At 52.0% G+C, this 16,759-nt stretch overlaps 1 protein-coding gene across 2 annotated transcripts; it reads right to left on the bottom strand.

Annotated features, from left to right (window-relative positions):
- Positions 1-175: 175 nt before the first annotated feature.
- mllt3 (MLLT3 super elongation complex subunit) lies at positions 176-16,484 on the bottom strand. 2 transcript variants are annotated; one of them, XM_079373120.1, is made up of 7 exons: positions 16,302-16,484; positions 15,516-15,696; positions 4,501-4,583; positions 4,267-4,410; positions 3,855-3,893; positions 3,174-3,287; positions 176-892 (listed from the first exon to the last, which is right to left on the bottom strand). In XM_079373120.1, the coding sequence occupies exons 1-7, from the start codon at positions 16,311-16,313 to the stop codon at positions 191-193; spliced, it is 1,275 nt and encodes a 424-aa protein (XP_079229246.1). In that variant the 5' UTR covers positions 16,314-16,484; the 3' UTR covers positions 176-190. The 2 variants fall into 2 exon arrangements, with proteins under 2 accessions (XP_079229246.1, XP_079229247.1); XM_079373121.1 differs by lacking the exon at positions 16,302-16,484 and adding an exon at positions 15,782-16,008.
- Between the last annotated feature and the right edge of the window lie 275 nt (positions 16,485-16,759).

Genomic DNA, 16,759 nt, shown 5'->3' with positions numbered 1-16,759 from the left:
AGACTCAGAGGGCAGAACAAACACCTAGCTGTGGGAGTGTCACCCACCTGGGGGAGGGGCTACTGCCCTTTGTGATGTCATGAAGGGAAACTCGTCATCATGAGCCAGCAGCAGTGAAGTGTTCTCGGTCTTAAGGTGCCATCGTAATGCATGGGGGTCCTCTGCAGGGCCAAATCTGGGAACCCCTGTCCTAAGCTAATATCCAAGGTGTACCGGGCCGGTCAAATAGACCCGTAATTTGTGAAACACGGCACAGGGTCAGAACTCCCAACTGAAACAGATCCATTCTTCTAAAATCAGAAAAACAAGCTCTACTTACATCCGATTTGTTGGAATGATCCTCCATATCAGAGTCGTTGGGGTCCACCAGTCCCTGGAATGGCGGGAGTGTGGAAACCTTCCTGCGTTCTGTCTCCTCCCCTTCTGGTCTCGATTTACTCGTTCGGATCTGCGATCTATCCTTCAAGAGTTTCTTATCCGAAAGCTGAGCGTCAGATATCGGCTTCCCTGATGAATCCACAAATCCCTTTTTACGTTTTTTGGTCACATGATCGTCGGCGTCTGTCGACAGACGCTTGTTGAGCCCTGACCCGTGGGTCATCCCTTCAGTCCGGTGCTCCTTGGACAGAGACTTGGGTTCCTTGAAGCCCATCTTAGGGTTGATGTCTCTCAGTGGCTGGTTCTCTTTGGGTTTCCTGGAAGGTTCTTTGGGGGCTTTGCTGGAATCCCAGCCAGAGTCTCTGAAGGCACTTTTGGGCTCTTTCAAGTCTTTTGGAGGCTTTTCTTTGTGGTCCTTGGATGGTTTGTGGAGTTTGGAGAAGCTGCTGCTGTTGGTGCTGGTGGTGGTCGTGGCGGTGGTGAGAAGGGCGGGGCCACCTCCTTTGGAACCATCCTGTGGATTGAAGGATAGAAAAATGAGACACAAGGCTAAAAGATAATCATCAGGTTTGGATGCTTCTTGGCATTTTACATCGTCGCTGACAAACTCCAAGATGGCAGCTGCATGGGAACTTCCTGTTTCTAGAAACTGGTGCACAATTCCTTTTGACATCCTTCAGGTTCTGAATATGTAAAAAGTAGACAAAGATTGTGTGTGCAGGCTTTAGCTAGCTAGCTAACTTTATTAACACATTTACCCCCAAAGATAACAATGCAACCATGTCAGCCTGTTTCTCTGCTGCAGACGAGGTCGATTCTGGCAGACATGACATCTGTGTGCATTTTTCACATGCAGGGCTGGAACAGTGCAGATACAATAAAACTGCAGGAAAATAAAAGTTTCTTCAAATGTTCTGAGGCCCAAAGACGCAGTTTGCGTGAGATTTGAACCCACGGTCGCTGTACACGGAGCACGTGGAATAACCACCAGGCTACATGTGTATGCCTTTTATTTTAGAGATCAGGAAGTGGATAGAGTTGGAAATCTGGTGGACAGGAAGTGACCGGAATGATGGGAAAGGATTGGTACGGTTTGGTCCATTCTTTAGAGAGGGTCTAAAGGGTCTCCTGACCCCCCATGTAGGGAGCAGACTCGGGTGAAGGAGGCCTGAGAAGAGGAGGAGTGAAGGGCGGCGTGGAGAAAAGAGGAAACGCATTCCTCCCGTCTCACCTCCTCAATATTTCATCAGCGCAGTAAAGCCATTAAAGCCGTCTAGACGACAGGGTGTGCAACAACTTCAACCGAGCACCTTTAAAACCTTTTATTTGGTCCATCTGCCCGTGACCTCTGACCTCAGGATGTAAAGCTGCCAGCTCGCTGTGACCTGCAGCTGGTTGCTCCTCCCCCGACATAAACCTGCTTCAGTGGTCTGGAGGGGAAACGCACCAGATCACCGAGGTGTCACTTTTTAAAGACGCTTTCAGCACCGTGACATTAGCAGGTTAGCAGGTGACCCCACTTCACGTAAATCACCGCCGGGACGAGAACGACCACGGCGAGAGGAACGGAGAGCACGCCAAAAGCTGCACACTCCCCCTGAATGCACCGTTACTTTCCAGGAAACAGGACTAATGTCTGCTTTGGCAGCACAGCAGGGGGTCGACCTTCAGGACGTCTGGCACCATCACTGGACCCACCGAGCCAGGAACCTGCATGTCAGGCTCCTCCCCCTACGCTGAGTCATGTTAGTGAGACAGAACTGACTCGTGCATGCACACCTCCTGCAAAGCGTGCACGGGCAGGAAGTGCACGTGAGCGAGGGTCGCAGCCCAGCTCACGGCAGCTTCATGCAGCAGAGCGCTGGGAGGAAACACTCCGGGTGTGTGTGTTCACACCTGCAGGAAGGTTTCAGCTCCCTCAGATGTTTAAAACCCTGAATGAGATCCGGATCAGACCGTCATGGTGAACTGTGTCCGTCTCTCCCGACAGACACAAACATGACTCCACTGTTAGTCACTGTTCACACAGAAACCTGCAGAAGAAGATTTCTCCTCTCAAACAGAGAACTTTTGATTTATTTCAAGTTTATCTGATTCAGTGTAAAACAAGAGCAATAATTCACAGCATATGGGCGAGAGAGGGGGAGAGAGAGAGAGAGAGAGAGAGAGAGAGAGAGACTGAGAGCGAGAGAGAGAGAGGGGGAGAGACTGAGAGCGAGAGAGCGGTAGAGAGAGAGAGAGAGAGAGAGAGGTAGAGAGGGAGAGCAAGCGAGAGAGGGAGAGCGAGCGAGAGAGCGAGAGAGGTAGAGAGAGAGAGAGCGAGAGCGAGCGGTAGAGAGAGAGAGAGGGAGCAGTAGAGAGAGAGAGAGAGAGAGAGAGAGAGAGAGCGAGCGGTAGAGAGAGAGAGAGGGAGAGGGAGAGAGCGAGAGAGAGCTGCTGCTCCAGGAGTAATTCATCACACACGGACTGTTTGGACTGGAAAGTGTTTCCATGTGAAGCGGGCCTCTCCTAACGCGGCTCTTAAATGACACTATTTAAAGAGACTAAAAATAACATAATGGAAACAACATGGCGGCTTATTGACACGCACCACAATGTTTTTATTCTACGCCGCCGCCTCCAGCGTGAACACAGCCGAGTTAAACCCGAGCAGCTGGTACAGCTGAAGGTGGAGGTGTGTGAAAGCCCAGAGTTTAAACACAGGGGAGGAGTCACAGGAGGGGGGGAGGAGTCACAGGAGGGGGGAGGAGTCACAGGAGAGGGGGGGGGGGGGGGGGGGGGGGGAGGACCCTGACCTTTGAGCCGTGGAAGCTCTTGCTCTTCTTTGGGTCGGAGAAGGTGGAGGGGAGCGAGGGCAGCTTCAGGTGCTGACCGAACAGAGAGGTGGATCCTTCCTGCATCACCATCACCTGAGAACACACACACACACACACACACACACACACACACTTTTTTATATCTACAGATGAATTATTTATGATTTATTTTTCAAAATACAATACAATAGATAAAATAATAAAATAAATCTATTTAAAACTATTTCATTTAACTTTTCTGTCTCTGCTCTCTACAGCGTGTAGCGTCGTAGTCCAGAGCACACGGACCAGGATCAGGACTGACCCGAGACCTTCAAGTCTTTAGAGCGATTTAAAGAAGTACAAACGTCACGGCGAGCCGTTTGTATGGTTAGCTTCACGCTGTACAGAGAGACTTTAAACACTCCCCATCACATGAAAGTCATTATATGATGAGTAAAAACATGGAGGTCCCGGCTGAGCTGCTCACCAGACTTTCACACAGAGAGAAAACGTGCGGCACAATCAGCGACCAAAACAAACCACGGAGAAGCACAACAACAACAACAATAATAAATAAAGTCTGGAGCAGCCTGATGAAGCTCACACATCGACAATCGCTCCACTTAACACTTCTAAATGTGAGCTTTAAGGGGGGGGGGGGGGGCACGGGAGTCTTACTTTGGAGTCTTCAGAGCTTCTCTTGTGAGGATCACGTTGCTGTGAAAGACAGAGAGCAGACAGTTAGCATCTCCAACGCTGCAGGAACGCTCCGAGGTCATCAGCTGGAAGAGACCGCCGCCCACCCAGATCTGCACACTGAACACTACGAGGTCACAACGGACTGAAGCTCTGATGTTTAAGTTCAAGACACGAGAGAGAAGCTGAAACTGAACAGATGAACTGATTAAAGAGAACGAGGGGGAGGGGGGGGGGGGGCGTGCAAGGCAAAGTAAATAGAGAGCACTTAGCTAAAGTCATAAAAGCTGCAGACTGCGGGGGGGGGGGGGGGGGATACACTGACAGGGGTGTGTGTGTGTGTGTGTGTGTGTGTGTGTGTGTGTGTGTGTGTGTGTGTGTGTCTCTCTCTCACCCCTCCGGCTTTCAGCAGCTTCCTCCTGAACTCCTCCGTGGGGTTGTTGAAGGTGAGCTTCTCGCAGCGCAGGTGATTGACAGGCGGGTGGCCCTCCAGGTGCAGGAACAGGTCGTAATCAAAGCGAACTTTCTTCGGCTCTTCCTGATAAAAGAGAGAGAGAGAGAGAGAGAGGAAACAGTCAGGGCGTTACCATGACGACGTGCTTGGGCCGAGTGAGGAAGCTGGACCTACCTTGTTCTTGAAGTACACCTCGATGGGCAGGATGAAGCCTGCATAGCCCGACTCCTCCACTTTGTACGGCGGGTCTTTGCACACTGCCACGAAAGACAAAGGAGCCATTAACACAAACGCTTTTATCCAATCAGAGCTCAGCATACAGCTTCAGTCTGTGCGTGCAAACACCAGCACGTGTGTGCGTGCGTGTGTGTGTGTGTGTAGATAGGAGAAAAGTGTTTTTACACAATCTAAAATAAGTAATAATCCATCATCTGACACTTCCTGTTTGAGGGGCTGGTGCTGATCTCAGCCGTCATTGGATGAGAGGCGGGGCTACACCTGGTCACCAGCCAATCACAGGGCTGACATACAGAGACAGACACTCTCACACACCTACAGTTAATTCACAGCAGGTAACATGCAGACTCCAAACAGACAGGGATTCAAACCAGCAACCTCCTCACTGAGAGGCTTTATATACAAAGCAACTGAAGCTAACGCGCTCCTGCAGGAGACGCATCCGTCTCTGTGGAGGGAGTCAGCTGCTCCAGATTTAAAAACACCTTCCTCTTTATGTTCAGGTGAAGACCCCCACATACACACACACACACACACACACACACACACACTCTCAGGGGTCCTTAAAGACAAACAAACTCCAGGTGAGCTCAGGTGTTCCTCCCCTAGAGGCGTGTGTGTTTGTCAGACTCTCTCTCCCCGAGGACGCTGCAGCAAAACCACCAATTAAGTCCAAGAAGAAAAAGTGACGATCCGAGCAAAAGAAGCAAACGGATCATGTCAGAGAGGTCCAACAGAACCCGCGCAAACAGCCGGCGCCAAACTTCAGTGGACTCCAACATGGACCGCTGAGCCAATCAGGGAGCAGAGAGGAAACCTCAGAGGAGCCCCTCGAGTCGTCCTCTGCACTGAACACACATCTCTCTCTGATGTCCTGTCCAGGCCCCGCCCCCCCGCCTCCCCGTTCAGTGATTGATGGCCGGGCTGACAACAGCGAGGTCGACCTCACCGCTGGGGCCGAGCCATCCAGAACCCGAGACCGCTGAGCAAATATTGTGGGTTAGAGTTAATTGTGCAGGAGGGTCAAGTTCAATTACAGCGGGCTAAAAGAGCCCATTCAGCAGCTCGCCATCCAATGAACCCAGGACGACCACGAGGAGAAGAACCGCCTCACGCTCCCCTGACCACGAGGAGAAGAACCGCCTCTCGCTCCCCCGACCACGAGGAGAAGAACCGCCTCACGCTCCCCTGACCACGAGGAGAAGAACCGCCTCTCGCTCCCCTGACCACGAGGAGAAGAACCGCCTCTCGCTCCCCTGACCACGAGGAGAAGAACCGCCTCTCGCTCCCCCGACCACGAGGAGAAGAACCGCCTCACGCTCCCCTGACCACGAGGACAAGAACCGCCTCTCGCTCCCCCGACCACGAGGAGAAGAACCGCCTCACGCTCCCCTGACCACGAGGACAAGAACCGCCTCACGCTCCCCTGACCACGAGGAGAAGAACCGCCTCTCGCTCCCCCGACCACGAGGAGAAGAACCGCCTCACGCTCCCCTGACCACGAGGAGAAGAACCGCCTCTCGCTCCCCCGACCACGAGGAGAAGAACCGCCTCACGCTCCCCCGACCACGAGGAGAAGAACCGCCTCACGCTCCCCCGACCACAAGGACAAGAACCGCCTCACGCTCCCCGACCACGAGGAGAAGAACCGCCTCTCGCTCCCCCGACCACGAGGAGAAGAACCGCCTCACGCTCCCCCGACCACGAGGAGAAGAACCGCCTCTCGCTCCCCCGACCACGAGGAGAAGAACCGCCTCACGCTCCCCCGACCACAAGGACAAGAACCGCCTCACGCTCCCCCGACCACGAGGACAAGAACCGCCTCACGCTCCCCCGACCACGAGGAGAAGAACCGCCTCTCGCTCCCCCGACCACAAGGAGAAGAACCGCCTCACGCTCCCCCGACCACGAGGACAAGAACCGCCTCACGCTCCCCCGACCACGAGGAGAAGAACCGCCTCACGCTCCCCCGACCACGAGGAGAAGAACCGCCTCACGCTCCCCCGACCACGAGGACAAGAACCGCCTCACGCTCCCCCGACCACGAGGAGAAGAACCGCCTCACGCTCCCCCGACCACGAGGAGAAGAACCGCCTCACGCTCCCCCGACCACGAGGAGAAGAACCGCCTCTCGCTCCCCCGACCACGAGGACAAGAACCGCCTCTCGCTCCCCCGACCACGAGGAGAAGAACCGCCTCTCACTCCCCCGACCACAAGGAGAAGAACCGCCTCTCACTCCCCCGACCACAAGGAGAAGAACCGCCTCACGCTCCCCCGACCACGAGGAGAAGAACCGCCTCCCCCGCGACGCGGCGAACACGCGTTTGTGCGTCCTTCTTCCGAGCGTGGAGGAGCGGGCAGACGTGATGTCACGATCAGATGTATTCAGCGCACATGGAGTGAGGCTGATACCGGGTCACTTCAGGGGTTCTGACCTGGCGCGGAAACTTTTCTTTGCCTCTGAGGTCAAACGGTAGACGAGGAAACTCGGGGCTGTGTGACTTGCTCAAGGAGTCGTTGGACACGTGGCTGCAGGAGTCCGGGACTGAACCCTCAACCTCTCCACAGAGTGGACTGAACGGGCCACAGTGATTGGTTCTGGGTGGTTCTGGGAGTCAGCAGCGACAGGAAGCAAAGTAGAAAGTGGGAAAAGTTTCTTCATCGTTCTTTTGCTCATGTTTGTCTTTGTTTGGCTAAAGAGCACTCCAACAGTCAATTGATTATTTATTGTATATTGATTATTGATCATATCTGAAGGCTAACCTTTCTGTCAGCTGTGCTAACTGTGCTAACTGTGCTAACTGTGTTTGTATGTCAGTGAATGTTCAGACAACATCTGTAACTTCTGCAGCTCCTCACATGCTGATCTATTCATTTCGTCTCTACGTGTCCGACTCTGGATCCATGATGATTCCATCACACGGATCCTGTCCGGTTATTCCCGCCTCTCTCCTGCCGCGTTCACAGAGGACGGACGTGAAGCGCTTCAGACGGTGCATGGAGACGAGCGGCGAGCGTGGAGGTTAAGTCCGAGCGGCGTGTGCGGCCGGGGTCAGCGGTTCAGCTCTGAAAAGGTTAACGTCATCTGAAGGAGACGCACAAAGCGAGCGCTGACCTGTGACGGGGAGACTGGCCCGTGGTCAGAGAGGCGTTCAAAGCGGGGGACGGAGCGCGGTTCAAACCCTGGTGCCAATCACAGAACAATGCCGGTCACTGTGGATTTGGCCTCTCTGCAGAGAGCGGGTCGTAATGAGGCCGAGACAAAAGACAACGCCGCTTCACTCCGGCTTGTGCTCCTGCTTCCGCTCATTTACTCTTAATCCGCCGCCGCCGTCCTAATGGACACATCCAGCTCAGCACGTGTGCCGCACAAAACATCTTCAATCCAAAATGTTTTTTTAAAACGACAAACTGAAAAAAAAACTTCTAATTAAATCAGAAACAATAAGACTGATGAAACAGGCTCCGCCCCCGTCGGGTCAAACGTTTTTAACGGGCTCCTCCTCGCCGTCTTAAACTCTCGGCCAACATTCAGCTTCAGCGGGGAAAAAAAGGTTCTGAAGGTCCAACTGGAGCCGTCAGCGTTTAAAACTGACGACGTCTGTTTGTTTCACACACGAGTCGATCGATGCGTCATGTTTGAGGCCGATAACTTTACAGATAAATGTCGATATTCACATTTATATAAACAAAGATTTATAACAAAGAGAAGATGGTCACTCGGCTGAAAAATAAGTGAACATGATGGTGCATCAGCATGTCTGAGATGTAATTAGCTGAGTCGCTGGACACGCCGATATCGACCCCTTAAAAACCCACCGACTTCTTCACAGACCAATAACATCAACTAAAAACAGAAGAAGAAGAAGAGCAGCTGACAAACTCTTTATAAAGAGAGAGGTGACATCACCGAGACGGTTAGCCTCGTGTTAGCGTTCACGTTAGCCTCACGCGCAGCTAGCAGGCGCTCATGTTCGGCTCTCTGCAGAGGAGCTGAAACATCTTTTACATTAAAACATAAAGAAACAGTCCTGAGATGTAAACGGGGGGAAACGGCGTGTTGCTGCAGGAGGTGAGACTGGCCCGGTGGCGGCGCGGCGGCGGTCTCTCTCTCTCTCTCTCACACCGAGCGGTCTAACAATGGCGGGTGGTGATTAGCAGCTCAGTAGGGATGACTGAGCACAGTCCCTTAAAAACAACCTCACACTCCAGTCGTCTCCCTCTGCCCGCGCTAACGACCCCGCGCTAATCAGCTAACAGCAAGAGCCCACAACTCAAACTGGGTCCAGATTAGACCGCCGGGATTAAAGACCAGACTCATTCTTGTCGTGCTGGAAGACGACCCACTGGACCAGAGACTCGCAGGTGTCGAGTCGGGGGGAGGGGGGGTCACCAAAACCAAAACCACAAAGAAAAACAAGAATCTGCAAAAACACCATCTGCACCTCTAGGACTCCACCCACGCAGGTGTGAAGCCCCGCCCCCCTCAGGGGAGCAAACACAGATGGAGAGGTGGCGTCTCTTCCCTCCCCAGAGACGCCACCTGGAGCTGTGGCCCAGTGGTTAGGGACGCCAAGTGGGCAGTCCGGGTTTGAATCTCTCTCTCTGATCAACGGGGTAAAAATGAGACCAGGATCAAAGAATTCAAACACAGGAGCTTCACGGTCTGATCCGTTAACGACTAACACGCCTGTAACCACACACACACAGCTCGCCACGGGCCGAGAAACGCTTCAGCAGCAGCAGCAGCAGCGTCGGTGGCGTTCTGAGAGCGAGAGGCTGCGGCGTCATTAGAGAGTGAAATGTTGCAGCTCTGCTGTGTGGAGGTGCCGTAAATAAAAGACAAATGTTTTACGGGCCGGCTGGCTGAGAAAGGAGTGAAAGAGCTGCCAGCAGACGGCTCCAATAAACCACTTCCTGCTGCCTCCTTTCATTGACCCGCCGTTTACAGCTCACTTCCTGTTCTATGATCCCGTCTGTCCGTGTTCAGCGACACATGCAGGTCTGATCTGCTGACTCAGCGGCCTGCTTCTTCTTCTTCTTTGCATTCATGACAGGAAAAATCAACGGCTGCTCCATGTTTATCACCTCGCCGTGACACGCTCGCCGTGACACGCTCGCCCGTGACACGCTCGCCGTGACACGCTCGCCGTGACACGCTCGCCGTGACACGCTCGCCGTGGTTTCCTGAAAACGAGCAGAGACCGTGTGCGACAGAAATCAGACGGCCTACAGGTACGTTCAGTTAGCTTTAATGCTGCAGAGTGTGTGTGTGTGTGTGTGTGTGTGTGTGTGTGTGTGTGTGTGTGTGTGTGTGTGTGTGTGTGTGTGTGTGTGTGTGTGTGTGTGCGCAGCATGTTCAACAACAGAAGACTGAATATTTCAGTAGCTCTTCTTCTTCTTCTGTCCCTTTAATTTCAGTCCTGAACTTCTGACTCTTGAGTTTCAGGAGAAGAAGAACCTGTCCCCCCCCTCCTGAAGCAGAACCTGTCCCCCCTCCTGAAGCAGAACCTGTCCCCCCTCCTGAAGCAGAACCTGTCCCCCCCCTCCTGAAACAGAACCTGTCCCCCCTCCTGAAGCAGAACCTGTCCCCCCCCTCCTGAAGCAGAACCTGTCCCCCCCTCCTGAAGCAGAACCTGTCCCCCCCCTCCTGAAGCAGAACCTGTCCCCCCCCTCCTGAAACAGAACCTGTCCCCCCTCCTGAAGCAGAACCTGTCCCCCCCCTCCTGAAGCAGAACCTGTCCCCCCCCTCCTGAAGCAGAACCTGTCCCCCCCTCCTGAAGCAGAACCTGTCCCGGGGCCGTCTGCTGCGTCAACGCCGCCTCTTTCAATCTGCTTACAGGCGACTCGTCACGAGGCTCCTCCTCCTCGCCGTCTGTCTGCTCTCTCTCTCTCTCTCTCTCTCTCTACGTTTCTGCACACATGCTTTTAATCTCTCTCTCTGATGATGATGATGAAGATGATGAAGATGATGAAGATGATGATGCCACACACGTGCAGAGGAAGCCTCCTCCGTCTCCTGCTGGATATCAATGCGTGCATCATCGGCGCTCACATTAGCAAAGCCACAGCAAAGAGCGGGAGGAATGCGGCGCAGATTTCCGCCCGGGGATCTGGATGCGGCGTGCAGGTCGCCGCGCTGACTTGACTTATGTGGTATGAGCTCACAAGCCGCAAATTAAGGCCGAGCGCAGGACGCTAAAAGGTTTCATGTGAGTGTTCCTCTGAGCGCAGGAGAGACGGCCAGGGGGCTAACATGCTGGCCCAATCATGTGTGTGTGTGTGTGTGTGTGTGTGTGTGTGTGTGTGTGTGTGTGTGTGTGTGTGTGTGTGTGTGTGTGTGTGTGTGTGTGTGTGTGTGTGTACACTGTAAGGGGCTTACACTGTCGCCAATCTGGCTAACAGAACAGAACGCTCTTTCTTGAAGGAAAGGCGATCCCCCTCCAGCCGGGCCTTTTGTTCTGACTTCAGTCCACCATTATTTTCTGCCTCACACTCGGCGGGGAGGCGTCGACTCCAACGCGTCAGGTCGCTCCGCTGCACGCCGGGTGCTGCGTGTGGAAGATGTTTCTAAGTTGAGCTGCGACAGAGGCCGACCATCCGTCCAATCAGCAGACGTCTCTCTGACCCGTCCACCTCTGCAGCGCTCGGGCTCTTTGGACCTGGAGTGATCTTCATCACGTGCAGATCATGAATCACACTCGTCTCTCGCTCTGACGTCACAAACACACATTATTGATGGGCGGGACGATTGCTGGACTGGTCCAGGACCGGCTCAGTCCCTCAGTCTGTCCTCGTCCTGCACGAGCCTCCGTCTTTAAAAAGCAACAAGACGCCGTTCCTCCGTTATTATAAGCTAAACCGCTCTCTCTCGTTTGAGGGGCCGATCCTCGCCGTCATTGGCTGAGAGGCGGGGCTACACCTTCGACTGGTCACCAGCCAATCACAGCGCTGACGTATAAAGACGGCCACGCCTACAGTCAGTTCAGAGTCAGCAGGTAACGCAGCATGTGTTTGGACTGAAGCACGCCATGCCCTAACTCGAACCCTAACAGGCGGGGATTCAAACCAGCAACCTCCTGACTGAGAGGGGGCAGAGATAACCAATCACAACTGCTCTGACCCGAGGAGCACGGGTCGAGTGTTTGTTAGCCTCCGGTCCTCCAGGCGGGCTGCCCGGGTTCAAATCCCACCTGTGGCTCCTCCCCCCCTCCCTCTCTAATGACGGCTTTAAATACAAGAATGCGAGCTGGACGCCGTCTCCGTGTCTCCGTGTCTTTAAACGGGGACAAATCTCAGTTTGAGGTTGTTTTTTTTTTTTCTTCCTGCAGCAACAAAGAGCAGCTCGTCTCTGCACACGCCACAAATCCCAAAACTCTTTTCACCCAGCTCGCCCATTTCTTCCCCATTATGCCGCCTTCCATCTTTCCATAAAAGTGAGGATCCTGTGAAACATCACCGACACGTCTGAAGAGGAGCCATCTTCAGAGTCCATTAAACGCCAGCCCGGCCTCCAAATGAGGTGCTTAAGCAGCGTGAGCCGCTGCCAAAACAGCACCCCCCTCCACCGCTTCCAAAAGAGCTTCTTTTCTACCTCCGTTTGTTCAGAGCAGCGCTGCCATTAGGCCGTCTCCATGGCGACGCCTCAAACGCTGGCCCGTTAACCGCGCGGCAATAATGGAGCACAGTGGCAGCTTTACTGACTGATTCGTCATTAATCTGAACGTGTGTCTGGCAGCTTCTCTGAGCGGGGTGTGTGTGTGTGTGTGGGAGGACGGCTCGTCACACACGTGTGTGTGTGTGTGCGTGTGTGTGTGTGTGTGTGCGTGTGTGTGTGTGTGAGTGACGCCACGTCGATAAAGAGAGCAGCGTTTCGTGCAATCAGAAAAGCAGCGGACGTGAAGAGGCTGCATCAGCGTGCCACACGAGCCGACCTGTCGTCAAACATGGCCGACAAAACGCGAAACAAACGACGCCTCGGAAATTAAAATCTGCAGGTCGCACTTTCACGACCGCCGCTCCATTTGCCACTCAGTTTAAGAGCTAGCATTAGCACTTAGCAGGAAGTGACTGATTAGCCAAGTAAGTTAGAAACCCGACGATGACACTGTCCGTCTTTACGCTCCTCGGCCGCCGTCTCGCCGCTGCACGCTCAGACCGTCTTCACAGACGCACGAGTCGTTTGTTTTCACCCTTAAATGCAATAATGGAGACCGAGTGGACTTCTGGATAGTTTAAGTTGAAGCATGCTGAACTCCCTGGAGCAGTCTGAACACATCAAACACTCGACTTCTCCTGATGGATTCAGCCCGAACAGATCAGGAAGCACTGGAGCTCGCCGTTCGTCACCGTGTAAAAACACGCAGGCCCCAAAGACTTCACAGAGATCTCATGGCATGTGTCAAAGCAGGAGACTTATTGAAGGTTAACTATTCTCCTGCTGGGCTCCGGGCCCGACTCTCTCGGAGCCTCACGTCACATTCATCAACACACAGCTGGAGTGAGCTACATCTCATCTGGCTCCTTCAGATCAGAATCCCTTCAGGAGGAATCTGAGCTCGCACGGTTCAAGATCTGCAGACAGACGTTTGATTTACTGAAACACAGAGAGAGAAACCTGCTGTGCACTTTCTCACAACTGGAAGTTCATCCATTTTTAAGCTGCTTATTTATCACAGTGATGTCACACAGTAGTCCATCCATCAGCCATGACTACTCACAAGACTTCAAACAAAAACACCTCGAGGCATCGCGGGAAGGCAAAGGTCACATTTTCTGTTTCTAGTCTCTCTACAAACCCCCCAATGATGAGAAAAGATGTTCCCATCATGACATCACAAAGGGCAGTAGCCCCTCCCCCAGGTGGGTGACACTCCCACAGCTAGGTGTTTGTTCTGCCCTCTGAGTCTGCCTTCTCACCGTAAACAATAGGACATGGAGCCAGAAAGCAGCGAGTACACCCGAGCCCTTCCAGAGAGGGGGCGTGGCCAGACACAGCTCATTTACATATTTAAAGCTACAGACACAGAAACAGCCTGTTCTGAGCAGGGCTGAAATAGAGGGGGTTTATAGACATGATCAAATACAGGATCAGAGTGGATTTACAACAACACACTTCACACACATGATGAAGAGGAGGTCATGTGACCTTTAACAAACCTGTGACTCAGACCACCTCTTTAAGTTGAAGAAAGAACCGTCATCCACATCATTCAGATGTGACAACCCCCCCTACAGGCCTCTGCTAACGACAGAATCAAGTCCACATGAATCAAGACCAAGACATACCAGAGACCCCAGACGAGTCAAGACCAAGTCCATAAGTACCCCTGAAAGATCCTAATCTTGTGTGCAGGGGGCGTGTCCCTCCCTGAGACCGCAGCACCAGGCAGGTTGCGGTCGTAACCGGAGGATAATATTAAAAAAATAAAAAATGTTTAAAAAATTGTTTTAATTAAAAACTAAAAAAAATATTTAAAAAAGTCAAACTACAAATGAATTGAAGTTAATTGTTCTTTTAGAAAGAGGCATGTCCTTCTGATCTCTGAGTCCATCAGTGGTGGTCTGGACTGGTCTTGATTTAAAATCCCGAGTCCAGGTCCTGAGACCTTCCAGAAGTCGTCTCCAGGTCGTTCAACACGACGTCTCTTCCATCTCGGCCGTCTTTTAAAACAGCTTACACAAACAAAGGACACAACCTCTCCCTGTTTACATCCGTCCAGGTAGAGACACACCCAGAGCAAACAGCAGCGTGAGGACATCAGGGACCGTCCAGCAACAAACAAGAGGACACAACACTGGAGCCATGCCGAGCGCTGGCTCTATTAAACTCCTGAACCTGAATGAGGTCAAACATCCCGACCCGGAGGAGCTCATTAATTGATCCCTTCCTCTCCAGATGTTGCATCAGGCCTCCTGAGCGCTGCACATGGAGAGCAGACAGTCCTGAAGCGTGCTCGTAAATCAACCCGTAAAGAGCACGACTGCTACAAACACAGCCGGCCGCACCAATCAGGAGTCAGCAGGAGCACGCTGACTGATCCACATCTTTCCCTCATGACGCCGTTTTAAACATGTCCGCTTCACGATGATCCACAGAGCCGCTCCGACATCCAATGAATCGAAAAGGTGGCTAATCTCACCATGAGCTGCCTCCAGCTTGGCAGTGGGATCAATTCAAACAATTCTATTTGTTTATGTTTATTTATTTAACTCTAAATGTAGACTGTGTACGCACAGTAAGGTAAATGTGCAGGTCAGACACCGTGCAGGAGTCAAGAACAAGAAATTACAACAAGATTGGTCCACTACGGCTTTTTAAGATATATATATATTCAAAATCAATATTGTTTGATTTTTGCTTGAATCACATCAGTTTAAAAATCAGGAATGTTGATCAACAACCAAGTGGAGCGAGAAGAAGGAGCTGCAGTGATTCCTGCAGATTTAAACGTTTTAGTGTCACTCTGACTTCAGCAGGCGAGGAGTTTAAAGCACGCTGCTTTGTTAGGAGACACACACACACACACGAGGTGAGTCCTTCTGTCAGACATGGAAGATCAGAAGCAACCTGAGGTGTGAGTCTGCTCTGCAGGGGACATCCATCTTCAGAGGCAGCTCCTACACACCATAAAAAACACACTTTGCTCCATTAAGCTTTATTTCCAATTTCTCTCTTCGATCCTCGGAGACTTCCAGAGAAATGACACATCACCGGTTTAATGAGCCACCGTATCCGAGCTGCACTCTGCAACTGGACCTTAGACACTCTCCACACACACACACACACACACACACACACACACACACACACACACACACACACACACACACACACACACACACACACACACACACACACACACACACACACACACACACACAGGAAACAAAGCTGCTTTGAAGGAGTCGCATCAAACAAAAGGGGCCAGAGACAGCCCAGGTGTCTCACCTCTTTTTGGTTTGGGGAAGCTCTCGTGCAGGTGAAAAACGACCTTCTCCACAAAGTGCTGGATGTTGCTGTGCTCTGGTCCCCTCACAAAGACCATCCAGTCGTGGGTGAAGCCTTCCACTGTGGGTTTCTTTCTGAACTGGGCTCGATGACCAAGTTCTAGTTTCACCTGAACAGCACCCTTTGGGAGAAAACGTGCTTGGGTTACTGATCAATTAAAAAAAAAAAACAGGAAAAATCATGTTTACGAAATGTTCCCAACACACCTGCGAGAACTGGACGTGCTACTTTAAACTGATCATTTGAGCAGAAACATGCATGAGTAATATTAGCATGAATATAACATCACACACTTTTAACAGTTCTCTTAACATTCACATAAAGTGTCAGAACACGGCTGCAGAAAATGCAAGAAACCCCCCAGTAGAAAGTTGGCATGCTCCCCATGTCTGCACGCCACTTTCTGAGGAACATTGTGTGAAAAAGAGGCCGAATTAAAAAACACACTCCAGTCACTCTGACGTGCGCTGATTGGCGAGTGTTTAACGCGACTTGTTGGTCATTAAGAGGACAAATACAAAAAAATAAAAAAAAATCTCAAGTTTTTTTTTAAGTGGGATTTTGAATTGGACCGCTCGTGCAGGAGACGGATCGGCTCGTGCTCGCTCGGTTCGAAAAAAACCACCGACTCCTCTCCGGTGTGGCAAAGCAGAGAAAAAACAATGTATCCAAACGTGGACTCCGATAAAGCGGAATGGCGAGTAAATCCTCGGGCCGGCTACTCACCGAGTTGGCCATCCTGTGGGCCCCGCGTGCCTGTTATTTCATGGAGAAGGAGTTTTAAATGAGAGCAGAGGTGAGTGCAGTTTGCTTATGACGGCGGACATGGTCTCTCCTGGTCTCTCCTGGTCTCCGCAGTCACGCTCAACACTTTCAAAGGCTCACCGGCGGTCAAGAACCCGGATTTAGACGGACAGTTTCCGCCGCACAGTGTCAAAATAAAAGACATTTTAAAGGGGACGTTTTGTGAAAAATCTACTTGGAGTGTTTTCGAACAAATATTTGGGTAACTAGAGATTCTACTGACCCACAACATGTGTAAAAAACACATCCAGTCCTTTGTTTGACAAAGTACAAAACTGTTTCCAATGGGCTCCCCTTGTGATGTCACAGTGGGATTCTGGTGGAGAAAAAAAAACAAAACCTATGGACTCCACCTCCTGTCTAGAGCAAAACTTTGGGGA

The sequence above is a fragment of the Symphodus melops genome, assembly GCF_947650265.1.
Source record: "Symphodus melops genome assembly, contig: scaffold_280, whole genome shotgun sequence".
Lineage (NCBI taxonomy): Eukaryota > Metazoa > Chordata > Actinopteri > Labriformes > Labridae > Symphodus > Symphodus melops.
This window is presented reverse-complemented; position numbering and strand designations above follow the sequence as displayed.

Coding starts and splice junctions, on each gene's coding strand:
- mllt3 (XM_079373120.1), bottom strand. Junction 4,584..15,515: donor CTTCCCCAAACCAAAAAGAG/GTGAGACACCTG, acceptor CTTTCGTGGCAG/TGTGCAAAGACCCGCCGTAC. Junction 4,411..4,500: donor AGGTGTACTTCAAGAACAAG/GTAGGTCCAGCT, acceptor CTCTTTTATCAG/GAAGAGCCGAAGAAAGTTCG.